The sequence below is a fragment of the Miniopterus schreibersii genome (genome assembly GCF_964146895.1).
Source record: "Miniopterus schreibersii genome assembly, chromosome: 1".
NCBI lineage: Eukaryota > Metazoa > Chordata > Mammalia > Chiroptera > Miniopteridae > Miniopterus > Miniopterus schreibersii.
In genome coordinates, this window is record NC_138101.1 from 160,205,219 (window position 1) to 160,221,085 (window position 15,867).

A 15,867-nucleotide genomic window follows, 5' to 3' on the forward strand; every position below is an offset into this window, starting at 1 on the left:
AGAGACCATTAGCACTCACAATCTGTTGAATACGCAGGTCTGTTGCAGTGAATACTGCTTCTTGGTAACATTCCACACCCGGATGGTACCATCATTGCCACTTGTAGCCAAGAGTCCTTTTTTATTACACCAAACACAAGTCATTACCTAGAAAAGTTGAAAATGTCCAGCAATATTTGAGCAAGTTTTGATTTAAATGATTCTGTCATTTGAAACAGTTCTATCAAAAAAAAAAAATCTACCATGAAATTGTAAAAGAAAAGTATCCATGTTATAATGCAATAGGCATGGTCTCATTCTTTTCTAATTAGCTTATAAATATACACCTATTTAAAGTATACCTGTAAAGTACTATGCTCAAAATCATTTGAGTTATCTGAGACCTGTTGAAATCTTTATTAAACATGTTTAATTTAAAAACATGTTTATTTAATTCAATAAAGTATAAATACTTCAATGTATTTGTATGTTTTATAAGATAACATAGACTAAGAAGTGATTTTAAAATTAGTGAACAGAGGCCAGTCTTCATTTCCTAAACTGTCCTTGTCACTGCTCAAGGGCTCAGTGGGTTATATTAAAACAGTGAGGCCAATTTCTTTTCCTCCTGCATGTATAAGCCTTTAACTTTTGTGAGGCTATTCCTTTGGGTTTCTTCTTATCCACAATCTGATTTTCCCATCTGTATACTATTATGTCATTACCAACATACAGAGAGAGTTGGTAACGACCAGACAAATACTGATAACTTTGTGTGTTCGAGGGGTGAGGTAGGGGGAGACCTAAACTTTGAGCTCTTTGAGAAGAAGAGAAGCTATTTTATCTTACATAAAATGATCAGCACACTTGGGATTCAAAATACATACTCTGTTCTGATGAGCTTCCAACTTGATAAAGGAACATTTTCTGAGATCTCCTCCCATATCAGCGAGTGTTTGTGGAATAGTTTGGTTGTCACGGTCATGTGCAGCTAGAGTGCGCACAAGCTGTTGAGCAGCCCATTGCCTATGCTGTGAGGACAGCCTGGAGGACAGGCAGCAAGCTGCCAGGGCATTGGCCAGCTCCAAAGGGCCTACAGCAGAAGGATCATAGGAAGGATGGACATACAATTGAGCAGTTAAACCTGCTTAAACAAAACAATGAATGATACCCAGGTGAGAGCTGGTGGTGGTGAACAAACAAAAATGGGTTAACCCACATCTTTTCAAGAATTAGCACTTTTGCAAGCAATCATTTCACTAACATATGCATACAAGATATAAAGCATTTATCTCATCAAATTCTGTAATAAATCTGATTCACTGTAAATGTACATTTATATTCATCAATCAATACCCTTTGCTCTAAGGACACATAGACTGAGAATGTAGCAGAAATAATTTTAAGGCCAGGGTACAAGCAGCAGGCCATAAAGCAGGGGTGGGGAACCTTTTTTCTGCCCACAAAATCATTTGATCTGGCCCTACCAGGTGGGACTCGAAATTCAATTAAATGTTTGACCAAATAAAGCAGACTAATTTTTAAGTTGATAATTTTGTATGGCAGGACCATACCAAATGATTTCTCGGGCCGTATACAGCCCGTGGGCTAGACATTCCCTACCCCTGCCCTAAAGAATAAGATTTTGGCCTCTGCTGCTCAAAAATGATCTTAACAGCCAAAGGACTGGGTTGAGATCCTAAGGCCCATCTCTCTTGGCCACCTGGTCGTAATAAAGAAAAGGGTAGACAGTAGTGATTAAGTACTACCTTCAAAGTGTTATCATCCTAAGACAGAGAAAAACAGCACTACCTTTACATTTTATTAAGAAAACCTACCAGGATTATTATCTATGGCAGCAATTTTCAATTGGTGTGCTGCAATAATTTTTAAAACATGTAATACCTGACTATTTAGTCAGGGGCACTGATCTCTTTTCCTTTAGACTGTCAAATGAAAAAACGACAGCAGCCAACACAACAACTGCCTCCCGGTGTGAATGAATAAAAATTATATCTTTTTTTTACCAGATTGGCAAAAAATATTTTTTTGGTGTGTCACAGAATTTTAGTAATTAATTTATGTGTGCCATGAGATGAAAAAGGTTGAAAACTGCTGATTTATGGTAACTCAAACCATAATCTAATAATCAAATCAAACCAAGACTAATATGGTGCATTTTCTAATATTTACTTTCATGCACAACGAAAAAGTATCCACGTACTCTTTTATGATCTAAACTCAAGAAGTATACATGATGTTATGTAATGAATCACAAATCACAATGCAAAAACACCTTTTAAAAAACATGAATCGAATGGATTAGAAGACTGTACAAACTGATTAGGAGACTACATAAATTAAATTGTATGAAACTTACCTTTCTTTTCAATTTCTGATTTATCATAGTTAGGCCTCAGTTTGGCCCCTTTGTCTGCTAGTAATGCCACAAGGGCCTGAGTTACAACAAAGTTAGGGGAGGTGACAAGCTTATTCTCTTCAGCAATTCCTCGGAGAAAGCTGGGTAGAAACTTTCGCTGAATTGGGTCATCGACCGTAGTTAGATTCACACCTGTTGCAGCAGAAATCAAGTTCTGAAGAGGCAATGGGAACAACAGGTTTAATCTTTACATATAATTTTGGAACAAAGATTTCACCTCAAAAGGCTCTTTTAAGTATTGGTTGGAAATAAGCAATACAAGAAGAAAAGCACTGAAAATTAGCTTACCTGTGTACACAACTGTACTAGGAGTTTTGCAGCACTAGGAGTATTTGATGCCAGACATCCCACTGCTGTGCTCAGGTAGGCCAGGCAAGAAATGGGTTTGTTGGCTTTGCTGTGCCCACCTCGTGAGCGTTCTGTGGTACTTGCCATGGCAGAAGGGCTGGTGGAGAGGCCAGCTCTCCCTGCTGCAGCCAAGCACATTAATCGAACCAGTGTTCGGATATCTGTAAGCCCCAGAGATTCAAGACCAGCAGCCAGGCTACAACTGGAACCACTACCAGGAAAGGAAAACACTTCAGATAGATAAAGAAAAGAGTTTTCTTAAGAAACCCTTTGGAGCCCCACTGTCATCCATAGTACCAAAACCCAAAATTAAAGGCAAGCTGCACTATGACTAGTCATACATGTCCCTAAGAGATGTCCAAAAATATTATGTAAGCTAGAAATTGTTATTGAAACTTTAAAAAAAAATTGATATATACTTAAAGTATAACTGAATTACTGAAGTATAATATACAAGAATGTTGACAAATCATGAATTTTCACAAACGGAACAAAGCTATGCAACTTCCAGATCAAGAAACAGAACACTGCCAGGTCCTCAGAAGCTTGCTTGGGCCCTCTCAGTCACGAGGCGCTCAAAAGAAACCACTATCCTGACTTCTAAAGCCATAAATCAGTTTCACCTGTTTTTGAACTTTGTGTAACTAAAATAATAGAGTATTCTTTTGTGTCTGGCTTCTTTGGCTCAACATTGCTTATAAGAGTTGTCCATATTGTTGCATCATAGCATTTTTCATTGGCATATAAATAAAATCTACCAGTTAATTTATCCATACAGACAATAATCAGGTGGTTTACAGCACGGCGCTATTATGAATAGTGCTGCTGGGAATGTTCTTATGTCTTTGGGTGTATGTATGTAAGCATTTCTGTTGAATGTATACCCAGAAGTGAATTTCTGGGTCATGGAATATGTTAGTATTCACCTTTAGTTGGTACTGTACTATCAAACAGTTTTCCAAAGCAGTTGTACCAATTTATCTCCTCACCAGCAGTGTATGAGAGTTCTAAGTGTTAGACATCCTCATGCTCACCGTGTTCCCCCAGTAATTTAAATTGTAGCCATTCGGGGGGTAGGGGGTGTAGCAGTATCTCACTGGGTTTTCATTTTCATTTCTCAGAAAATTAATGAGGTCGAACACCTCATTTTCCATGTTTATTGGCCATTTGGAGATCCTCTTTTGTATTATTTTGCCCATTTTTTTTTTTTTTCTGATTGTAAGTCTTCTTATTGATTTATAGGAATTCTTTATATATTCTGTTGGTTATATGCATCGCTAACACCTTCTCCCATTCAGTGGCTTTTTTTTTTAACTTTCTAACTTAACGACTTTTGCTGAACAGTTCTTTTTTAATGCAGTTCTATATATCTATCTTCTTCTTTATGGTGAATGCCTTTCGTGACTTGCTTAAGAAATCTCTGCTGTCCCAAAATCAAGAATAAATTTTTCCTATGTTACCTTATAGAAACATTATTGATTTACCTTTTACATTTAGATGTAAGAGCCACTTGGAAATACTTGTTTTATAGTGTGAGGCTGGGGCCAAGACTCATTTTTTTCCCTATGTGAGTAAACCATCTGGCTTAGCCCAGGTTATTGAAAAGGCCAGTTTCCTCACTGCTCTGCAGTATAAACGCTGTCATAAATCAAACATAAATCAAGTGTTTATCTACATGGATAGGTCAGTTTCTGAACTCTTCTCCACCATTGTCCAAATTTTCTATTCTTAAGTCAATACCACACAGTCTTATCTACATTTTATTTTGAGGGTTTTTTCGGGGTCCTTCTGTGTTCAATGACAGTTAAATACCTTATCTTAACCATTTTTAAAATGGATATCTTTTAGGTACTCTTGGCTCTCTTCCCTATTTTAACATTATACTGCACAGTATGAACATGGCAAGAGTCTCCAAGATGGAATCTGCAGGTTGACTTTAGCTACACAGTTGGTTAATTCTGCAAAAAAACTCATTTGATCTTTTATTTTCACCCTGCACCAAATTCATCAACAGCTTTAGTTTCCCATTTCAGATAATAAAATGTTTGCAGTTTACTCAGTTACGATAATGGCATTATTTTCTACCTAAGAGGAGCCAAGTATTAATTGAATGACTGAATGAATGAATGAATAGCAATGATGACTTCGTCCAACTTCTGTCATTCAATAGTAGATATTCAAGTTTCTAAAAATTCTACCTCATCCTCCCAAACAATACCAGACTCCTGTCTAACATATACTAGAGGATAACTTAGCATAATTTGACACAAAATAACACTTACCTATCAGGGCACATGCCCAGGCTGCAGTCTCAATCCCCAGTTGGGGGCGTGCAAGGAGGCAGCCAATCAATGACGACTCTCTCATCATTAATGTTTCTATTTCTCTCTCCCTCTCCCTTCCTCTCTCTGAAATCAATAAGGATACATTTAAAAAAATAATAATAACATTTACCTGACTGAGAGAAGAGACAGAGCTCTCATGACCATGGTTCTGGCCAGAAGTACCTGAGCAGCAGCAGTCACTCTCCTTAAAGCCACCACTCGGTCGTGAGGGTTTGCTAAGGCAGCTGCCTGCTCACCTAATGTTATTCTCCCAGAGGAACTCTTTTCTACAGAGCCATGGCAACCTGAAAAACAGGATTTTGTTTAGTTCTCAGCATGGTAAGAAAAAAACATTCAAGCCACTGGAAAATTTTCTCATTTACCCTAGATTCTAGGCTGCAAGGAAATACAACAAACCAATGTGTTTTGCTCACCTGGATACTTGTTGTTCAGAAAATTCCTTGGGAGGAATAGATAGTTCTAAGTCAACAATCTATTATAAAAGGAATATGCTTCTTAAACTTTTTTGGTTGTATTTATTTTGCTCATGTATCACATCTACTGATATTAACAAACATAGAAAAGATATAGTTTTAAAAATATGCTTTTTACACATAAAGGATTATCAGTACTGCCCCAAGTCTTAATTTTGCATTCCATATAGCAAAAAGTTACCACACCCTCTCACCCAAATAAAAAGACTGCAAAATAGTTTTTAATCAGTTCCAGGACTCTCTTATCACAAAATTAAAAACAAAATCTTACTCAGATTTTATAAAAATTTTTAACACTTCACTATTTCTAAAAACAAAAGAAAAATCAAGCCTTAATATTGCATTAAACCTTCAAAATGTTAAATCAACTGGCTCCAGATACTTAATGGGGTGAAATAATGCTGAATCCTTATTCTTATTATTTACCTTTACTTCATTATTTATCTAAGAAATAAATTAGTATAAACTCTATGAAATCCATGCCAATCAGCATTTCAATTTACCTATTTGCATTAGAGTCTCTTCCATACTGTTGGTGGCTGTTACCATTGCTACTGATGCTCCCAATGGATCACTGTCAGGGAACTGAACCGGTTCTGGTACAATACGTCGATCATTTAAACCAAGTGGTCCAGCAAGTAATTCAAACTCTTCTTCACCTGTTAACTTTTCATCTTCATCAACATCCAACATGTCCCAGTCTTCTGAAATTTAAATAAATAGATGTATTGTATGTGGATATAAACATGACATAACTCTGCTGGCAATGGTTATTGTGAGATATAGCTAAGATGCAGATGGACTAAAAGTCCAGTGCCCACAAAATGAACTATGGCACCATCACCTGGTGACCCGACCAAACTGCACTCGAGAGGCATAGGGAGACTAGGAGGGAAAGCAGTCAAATCCATTTAAAGCAATAGCAAATGTTATAGCTGGTGATGGAGGTTTCAACTAACAAAAAATATTGTTATAGGGTCAACAAACAGTTCTTAACCCTGTCCATAATCTTCAGAGAATGAGTTCTTTCAAGTAAATAAATGCTCCAGATAAACTGATGCTCACTTCATTTTTTTTTCTTACTTTCCTCAATTAGGCTAGAAATTGAAAATGTATATACACTTTCCCTACTTTGAAAACAAAATACCACACAGAAATTCATATTTTGTGGTAAAGCTAATATTTGAACCCAGGTCCTTTTCCTTTAACTTTGTTGCTATCAAACTACCTTGAGCTTTTTAGGGAAAGTTTAAATTAACATGTACATAAATACAAAGACATGAAGGTAAATTTTAGTAACCAGATGTTAAGCAGAAGGAATACATAAAAATACATGTAAAATAAAGAAGCTCTCAAAACAACTACCTTCATATACACTGTCCTGCTTGCCAATTAGATCTGGAGCTTGTCCCTTGTACCTGCACCAAATATGAAGAACATTGTGTTTTTATATAAAACAGTTAGTACCCAAAAATGCAAATTAAGTCATTAGAACATTTTAAAAGGTCATTAATAAAGCAACACAAAATAAAAAAGTGTATTTCATGTTATGGGCTAATGCAATAAAAACCACTGATATGTAGGTGGTACACACATACTTACAAAATCAATGACTATTTTACCAAATTACTGGGGAGGTTTCTGGGTCACCTACAACTTTTTAAATCAAAATCAATTCCAGAATACCTTAAAGATTTTAATAGTTGACAATAAAGTAAAAAACCCCTACTCACTAGAGATTAATTGCTATTCAAAAATACAAAGAGATAATATTTTCATGGAAGCTTATTTAATCTAAATAGCCTATTTTTTCATGAAGGAAAAGATCTTAAGATGTCAAAAATATGGTGAAAAACACTAATGAAAAAAAATTGACCATAAGCTTCTGAAAAGTTAAGGCAAGGATCCTGCCCACAACTTGTCAACAAGTCGAACGTAGCACAGACTCCAGTGAAGGACCTGCTGAAAAACCACCGTTCCTGGACTACAGGTTCCCAACTCTGACCAGAACATGAATTCCTCAACCTCCTCCATCCTTCCTGCCCCCAATTCAGCAATCACAGGACTTTAGGAAAATTAAAAAGTGACTCCTAACATGAAAAAAAGCTGCAATTCCCATGTCTTTAATGAGAGAGACAATATACTCCTCATTCAGAGGGTCTGGATATCCATACAATTTCAAGGTACCTTTCAGAACTTATTGTCTTGGATTTGGTCTTCAGGGCTAAGTACTTTTCCCGGCAGCTGCCACAGAGCAGGTAGTATGGATTTCCACTCCCACATTCACCACCGAACCAGCCATCAACATAGGAGCCGTTGCTGCGGTAGCCCTGGCGGTTTGCACTGCGCCCACAGCCTGGGTGATTTCTCTTCATGTGCTGATTGAAGCTGACAACACTGCATTCACACAGTTCACACACCACCACTTCTTCCCTGTCTTCAGACTCACAAACATGCTGCACAAATGATTACATATCAAATTATTAGTCAATTTAACATAAAATTAAGAAGAGGTCAATAGATTATTGATATTAACTACTTTATTTACATATTCTGGAATATTTGCAATATGTTCATTAATGCTACATAACCAATTTCTTTCAAATCAGAATTCACATCACACAATCTTAAAGTGTTTTTTGTCATTCCTTGCTCTAATAAAAGTAACTGACTACCCTACTGAGTTATGACAATCTGCCCCATTTCAAGTGATTTTTTAAAAAAATCCCCCTAATGAAAATTACTTTTCTTTCATCTGGTCATAACATGCATACCTATTTTCTGAGTTTCTAAAATTAGGATTTATTTATCTTACTAAACCTAACATGGTAGAGCCTCTTTCCTGTAGGACTCATACCTATGAACTTTTCAGTTTCACTGCTACAAAAGCATAATGCTAAATAATATAAACATACAAACCCACCATGTACCCTGGCCCTGGATGGATGTATTTACAAGATCTAGGTGGCACTGGTTCCTAGAATGAGGCATTAACAGTGATTAAATGGAACCTAAAGGAGAAGATCATGCATTCAGATAGTAAGGTGAAAACAGCAGCCATGTTATACACCCAGCAGTTGAATGGGACCTGATGCCTGTTTTGTAATCTGTTGTCTTTGATATTAAAATCAAACATTACCACAATACGGCTCTATTCATACAGTCTGGGGAGAGAAGCAATAAAATCGCATAGAAATAGCAAAACGAGAGACTTTTTCTTATTAGTCTGTAAGTATGAAAGTAACCTTAACCATTAGAGCCCCAAACTTTAGGATGAGATGTAAAACTTTTCAGAGTGTTACAACCCTAGGCAAGGCTGCTATTAGTAAGCTGTATAAACAAGAGGGCAGGAAAATAAGTCAGAGCAGCCCCCGCTGCAGTCACACACACCCAGGTAGGCCAATCCAGTACCTCTGGGATCCACATTCCCAGAATATCATTTTCACTGGTCAGGTCTTGTCCAAACATAGCTTCCATCGCTTCATCATCAAGATCAATTTCCAATTCCTCATCTAAATTAAAGTCATACAATGCCCCTGGGTCTTGCTGCAAAGATATTCCTTCTCTCCGACTTTGATTCCTGTGGGCCTGCACAGAGCGGTATAACCCCGCTCAGGACAAAACAAAAAAGGTATTTTATTTGCATGTATAAAATAATTCTGAATATTTCGCCAATTATTAACTGCAATACATGCAGGTGAGAGCCTATCTCAGCTGAATTATTGGATTCCAGACCATAAACATAAAATTTCACCTATCACATGTGCTTCCTCTTCTGTAAAATGGGGACAACAGCACTCGCACCTGGCAGGGCTGTTGATAGTTTTAAATAAGATAATCCATGTAAAATACTTCATGATGTTTGTTATATAAAAAAACACTCAATGAATGTGGGCTGTTATTGTTCTTTTAGGTTTATTTTTTTTAATCAGTCTCTTCATTATATTATATATTAAGAATATATCCTGTATTTTTTAGAACCATTTCAATTTCTCTCTGCTCCCATAAATCATTGAATAACTATTTATGTTTTAATATTTCAAGGATCAAACTTTGTTTTGAAAATTTACATATCTTAATTTTTAGTTTGGAAAATATGTTCTCTATAACTTATATTCCACATGTCCAGAACATAATCCTAGAAGTATTTACTAATGTAATGAGAAAATTTATTTTTGCTTATCTAAGGTCTTGCCTAGTAATAAAGCCCTAAGGTCCACAGAATACATCAGAAAAGCCAGTGCCTACTTCTTTAGTACAATGTACTTTTCAGCTGTTTCTCACTATTAATGTTAAATTTTAAACATGGATCCTCGCTTCTTAAATTATAAGTTGCTTGAGGACAGAAATAGCATTTTTGAAATTTCTCAGTGTCTAAAAGTGACCAGTATAGCCTTCTGCACCCAAAGGGAACTTAAAAATAAATCTATGAATGTATGCTGTGTTTTCAATGATTGAAAATTATGTAATTGCATAGAAAGTAATATGCAAAATAGTCACCCTGTTAATGTGGAGAAACTGAGTACTTAGTATCATTAGTTTACATCTTCTTTAATGTTCCTTTTACATTTACTTTAAAATATAAGCAAGCTATATGATACTTTAGCCAAAAGAAGGATGTGAAACATGTAATTACCTGCTCTTGCTAGCAATGTGCGAGCAGCTAAATCAAACTTGTGCCTTCTTGTTACTGCTGAGCGACCCCTAGTTGGTGGTCCACTTCCAGAAGCTGCATTCTCTGTATGATCCAGATTATCAGGGCTGTAAGTGTAAGTTTAAAAGCAACGCAGGTTTTTAAAAACCATCATGGATAGAAAGCATAGTTGCATGCTTGCTTATGATGGTACTTTTTCTTCCAAATATTACTGGGAATAAAATATGGTTATGATAAAACTTTGAAACATATCTTTTATCCCTGGTAAAGCTCCTAAGTTTTAAATGTGTCATATTGCTATGAGCAATAATTTTATATGATTTTGAATTGGGCCAACATAAAATGATGTTAATGCATGTTCAAATTCAAATGAGGTTAATGGCTTAATTAAATCCTAAATGATCAAATAGTTAAAATTTGAAGTGATTGTGCATCCCTATGTAAGAGAAACAAATATTTCAAAATAAGTTATGAAACTATTCACTACGCTTGTGGGAAAAACTCTGTATATTACATAAAGTGCCAGCCATGGTAACCATATGACTTCATGGGCTAAAATGAAAAGTTAAGATTTAAAGTCGTAAGAAGTGCAGAAGAAGGAAGATTTTAGGAAGAACGGTAGAGTATATTACAGTTCATTTTAGGCTAGGCATTATCACAAATTTTAAAAGGGGCATATTGCCCTAGCCAATGTTGCTCAGTGGTTAGAGCATCAGCCCAAGGACTGAAGGGTCGTGGGTTAGATGCCGGCCAAGGGCATGTACCTCATTTGCAGCCCCAGTTGAGGCGGTGCGGGAGGCAACCAATACATGTGTCTCTCTCACACGGATGTTTCTCTCCCTCTCTCCCTCTCTCTCCCCCCCCCCTTCCACTCTCTATGAAAAGCAATAGGAAAAAAAATCCTCTAGTGAGGATTAAAAATAATAATAATAAAAATTAAAAGGGGTATATTGTACAGATAAAAAAACCAAAGAAATAAAAATAAATCTATATTAAGAGACATAAAAGGCTTATGAGTCCATTTCTATCAAATGCATTAATTAAATAAATTCTAATATTAAAATTAACATTCTATTTCATATCACCTATATGAAATAAAATTATTTTATCAATGTGTTTACTTCAGAAAAAAATTTTATTTTTCAATTTCCTTTTCAGATAATTTTATATAAAAGATGTTTTCCTTCTTTCCCTGAACATCCATTCAAGACAAAACTGGTTATGTCATTCTTACCCTTCACAGAAATATAAACTTGAAACTGAAATGTCCATCTTTTCATATATCTCTAGTTATCAACTTTACATACCATTAGAAGCACCTATAAAGTGAAATAAATGGGGCTCTTGGGGGTATCATTCATAACACACTGAACAGAAATATGGAAGATAGGTAATTTCACCTTTCACTAAAGCCTTCCTCCATTTCAGCAGCATCAGCCGATGGTATGTCTCCTGGTGATTGCAAATAACAGGGATCATTTGATTTCCCACCACTGCCTAGAACTGCTGCTCCGTGCCTTCCATCTGCTGTGCTGCCTGAATGAGGCTCCTCCTCATCCTCATGCCCAGGGTGCTCTATCATCCACATGGCGAGGACAGTGATGTTCTGGGCATCAGCCTCTCCTCGAGCACCTGAAGAGGGGGAAAAACAAGTCTGCTACTGACTTTGGGCAAAATAATTAGCTATTCATGCTGTAAGCTTAAGAGTGTCCACTATGATGCCACCGTAACTAAATCTGTTAAGAATCTTACCAAGGTTTATGGCCTCTTAAAAAAATATGTTGTCCTTAATAATATTAAGCACCTCATGTCTACATATACTGATATATAAAAACGTATCCTACCTGTGGCTTCCATGGCTTTGGCAATCTGTCGGAGAGAGAATCCCATTTCCAGCAAGGGTACTGCAATTGCTGGAGGAGGAGGAGAAGTCGAAAGTCTACTGCTTGGGTCTGACAAGGCTGAGACAAAACAGAGAGAAGTCAAGGCCTAAATATCACTACAAACTATGAGTAAAGTGCTCTCACTGTAACCATAAGTTTCTTAATACTGTCCAAATTTAATGCAATTTTACTCTAGCAAAAATTCACTAAGAACGTAACTATGATTACACTTGTTATAGAGTAAGGTTTTTCATAAACATAAACCTGCTAATACAAAATAAAACTGCTGAAAAAATGTAAAACATTTTTTTCTGAAATAGTTTTCTACTTACAAAAAATTTCATACTTAACAGACATTTGCAAATGCACAAAGAATTCTTTTACCCCTGAACCATTTGAGAGTAAGAAGCAGACAATCTCCCCTGAATACGCTAACATATAACTCCTACAAATAAGGACATTCTCCTGCATAACCACAATACAACCATCAAAGGCAGGAAATTAAGAATGTTATCATCTAATCCAGATCTCATTCTAGTTTCACCAAAAATCCAGGTAATGTTCTTTACAGCAAAGGATCCAATCTAGGATAATCTTTGCATTTACTTAGTTTTCATGTTCCTCTTCAGTGTCCTTCAATCATTTTGATTCTTTGAAGATTACACGCCAGGTATGTGGTATAATGTCTGTCAATCTAGAATTCTACATCAGTAAAAATATTTTTCAAAATTAAGGTGAAATAAACTCTTTCAGACATACAAGAGACAAAAGAATTCATCACTAGTAGACCACTATAAGAAATGTCAAAGGAAGTCTTTCAAGCAGAAAGAAATGACACCAGATAGAAATCTGGATGTAGATAAAGGAACACAGAATCGCAGAACTAGTAAATATGTGAGTAAATATAAAATAAACATATTAGTTTTAAATATCCTTAAAAGATAACTGGGTGTTTACAGCAGAAATAGTAACAATGTATTATGGGGCTTTATAGCATATGTAGAAGTTAAAGTATAACAACAAAAGTACAAAGGCTGAGAAAGGGGAAATGAAAGCAAGCTGCTGTTAAATTCTGTTAGTATACATGAAGTGGTATAAGATTTACTTGAAGGTAGACTGTGATAATTAAAGGTGTATACTATAAATCTCAAAGTAATTTTTAAAAATACAATACAAAGTATAGTTAATAAGGTAACAAAGGAGATAAAATGAAAACAAAATCATTTAATCCAAAGAAAGTAGGAAAAGAGGAAAAAGGGAACAAAGTACAGATGAGATAAACAGAAAGATGGTAAATTTAAGCCCAACCATATCAATAATCACATTAAATGTCAATGATCTAAATAAATACCTCAATTAAAAGGCAGAAAGCATCAGGTTGGATTAAAAAAGGCAAGACTTAACTATAACCCACTTAAAATATAAAGACACAAGTTAAAAGTAAAATGATGGGGAAAGATACACCATCCAAACACTAATGAAAAAAATCAGAAGTGGCCATATTTATACCAGACAAAGCAGATTTAAGGGAAAAGAATATTACCAGGGGTAAAAAGAGTCATTTCATAATGATAAAGAGGTCAATTCATTATGAAGACATAAGAATACTAAATGTTTATGGACCCAAAGACAGAGCTTTAAAATATATGAAACAAAAACTGATCAATGAAAGGGGAAATAGACAAATCCACAGTAACAGAGGTTTCAACACCACTCTCCCAATAACTGAGAGAATAAGTAGATCAAAAATCAAAATAAAAAGACTTAGACAACACTATAAACCAACTTGACCTAACCAACAATTTATAGAACAGTCCACTCAATAACAGCGCAATACACACTTTTCCCAAGTGCACATGGAATACATTTCAAACAGACCATATTCTGGGCCATAAAACAAGTATCAACAAATTTTAAAAATTTAGATTATTCAAGGTATGTTCTTTGATGATAATGAAATTAAATTAGAAGTCAATAGAAAGATATCTGAAAAATGCCCAAATATTTGGAAACAAAATATCACACTTCTAAATAATATCAAAGAAGATATCAATGGTAAATTAGAAAGTACTTTAAACTAAATGAAAATGAAAACACAGCATTTCAAAATGTTTGAGTTGCAGCAAAAGCAGTGCTTAGAGGGAAATCTGTAACACTAAAAATCCCATTATTAGAAAACAATGAAAGGATGGTTGCCAGATGGGAGGGGGGCTGGAGAGATGGGTGAAAAAGGTGAAGGGATTAAGAAGTATATATTGGTAGTTACAAAATAGTCATCAGGATGTAAAACACAGCATAGGAAATATAATCAATAATTTTGTAATAACTATGTATGGTGCCAGATGGGTACTAGATATATTGAGGGGGGGATCACTTATTAAGTTAAATAAATGTCTAACCACTATGCTGTACACCTGAAACTAATATAATTCTGAATGTCAACTGTAATTGAAAAAAAATTTATTTTATTTAATTAATTTATTTTTTAAAATATGTCTTTATTGACTTGAGAGAGAAGAAGGGAGAGGGAGAGAGATAGAAACATCAGTGATGAGAAAGTCATTGATCGGCTGCTACCTGCATGCCCCCTACTGGGGATTGAGCCTGCAACCCAAACATGTGCCCTGACCAGAAATCAAACCGTAATCTTCTGGATCATAAGTCGATGCTCAACTGCTGAGCCATGCCAGCCGGGCTTTAATTTTTTTAAAGAAAAACGGTCTAATATGATTGATGTATAGTACACTATTTCTCTCCCAAAAAGCCATAATTCAATCTACAGATTCAAAATACAGAAGACAGCTCAGTTTAATGGGGCAGACCACACACCCCCTTAATTAAAATCACTGTTTTTACCTTCAATGAAGACAAAGCACAATGCATACATAATAAAGTCCCACACATTTGGAATGCCAAGACATTTGGGTGTCACAGTGCATGATTACACACGCACCTGTGCGGTTAGCTGGCCTTGCTGACTGGGAATCAGGAGAAGTTAAGCTTTGCCTCCTTCCTACTTCATCAGATGGAGAGGTCGGTAATGATGATATTGGAGGAGTCTGTGCACGACGTGTGGGAAGTACAGTGGTAGTTGGGTAACTAGAGAACATTTGCCTTTAAGAAAACAACAATGGTTAGCATAAAAATCCAATTACAAAATACAGGGGTGGGAAAAAATAGGTTTACGGTTGTGCATATAGAAAATAATACAATAATTAATAAATAATAATACAAGAATAAACTCTGTTTCACATACCGACAACTGTAAACCTACTTTTGAACCACCCTGTATATACATCATAGTCTTATAAAAGAATATGTGACCTGGAAAACTACACAGGTTAGCTATAATTAATTGGGGGGAGGGAGAAAGACTCCACAGTTTTAAAAATCATTATCTCATAGGATGCTTTTACTATACAAGTAATAATAATACCTTATCATTTGTTCAGTAAAACGCCAACAACATAGCAGGGGAATACAGCAATTAACAAAATAGATTTTTAAAAATCCCTGCCTTCAGGGAGCTTTCCTTTACTATAATACCAAGACGACCGGGATATTCTGGTAGACATATAGCAGTTATAGGATAAAAAAAAAAAATCTTGTAAAGACAGATAATTTACAGTTACTTCAAACATAAATTCACTAGCTAGCCATTAAATTATTCACCTGGATTCAAAGTAATAGTCTATAGGTAAGTTCTGGAAAGAAAAGATAACTGTCCAGTCACCCAGAACAACTG

At 35.6% G+C, this 15,867-nt stretch overlaps 1 protein-coding gene across 1 annotated transcript in view; it reads right to left on the reverse strand.

Annotated features, from left to right (window-relative positions):
• HERC1 (HECT and RLD domain containing E3 ubiquitin protein ligase family member 1) overlaps positions 1-15,867 on the reverse strand; it is a 166,598-nt gene that overhangs the window by 34,357 nt on the left and 116,374 nt on the right. Inside the window, exons 40-52 of the mRNA XM_081157121.1 lie at positions 15,076-15,236; positions 12,084-12,200; positions 11,640-11,871; positions 10,222-10,346; positions 8,976-9,196; positions 7,773-8,041; positions 6,951-7,003; positions 6,089-6,289; positions 5,222-5,396; positions 2,708-2,978; positions 2,360-2,573; positions 867-1,123; positions 20-147 (exon numbers count right to left, since the gene is read on the reverse strand). Coding sequence (XP_081013247.1) covers positions 20-147; positions 867-1,123; positions 2,360-2,573; positions 2,708-2,978; positions 5,222-5,396; positions 6,089-6,289; positions 6,951-7,003; positions 7,773-8,041; positions 8,976-9,196; positions 10,222-10,346; positions 11,640-11,871; positions 12,084-12,200; positions 15,076-15,236 — 2,424 coding nt within the window. The remainder of the gene's footprint in view (positions 1-19; positions 148-866; positions 1,124-2,359; positions 2,574-2,707; positions 2,979-5,221; positions 5,397-6,088; positions 6,290-6,950; positions 7,004-7,772; positions 8,042-8,975; positions 9,197-10,221; positions 10,347-11,639; positions 11,872-12,083; positions 12,201-15,075; positions 15,237-15,867) is intronic.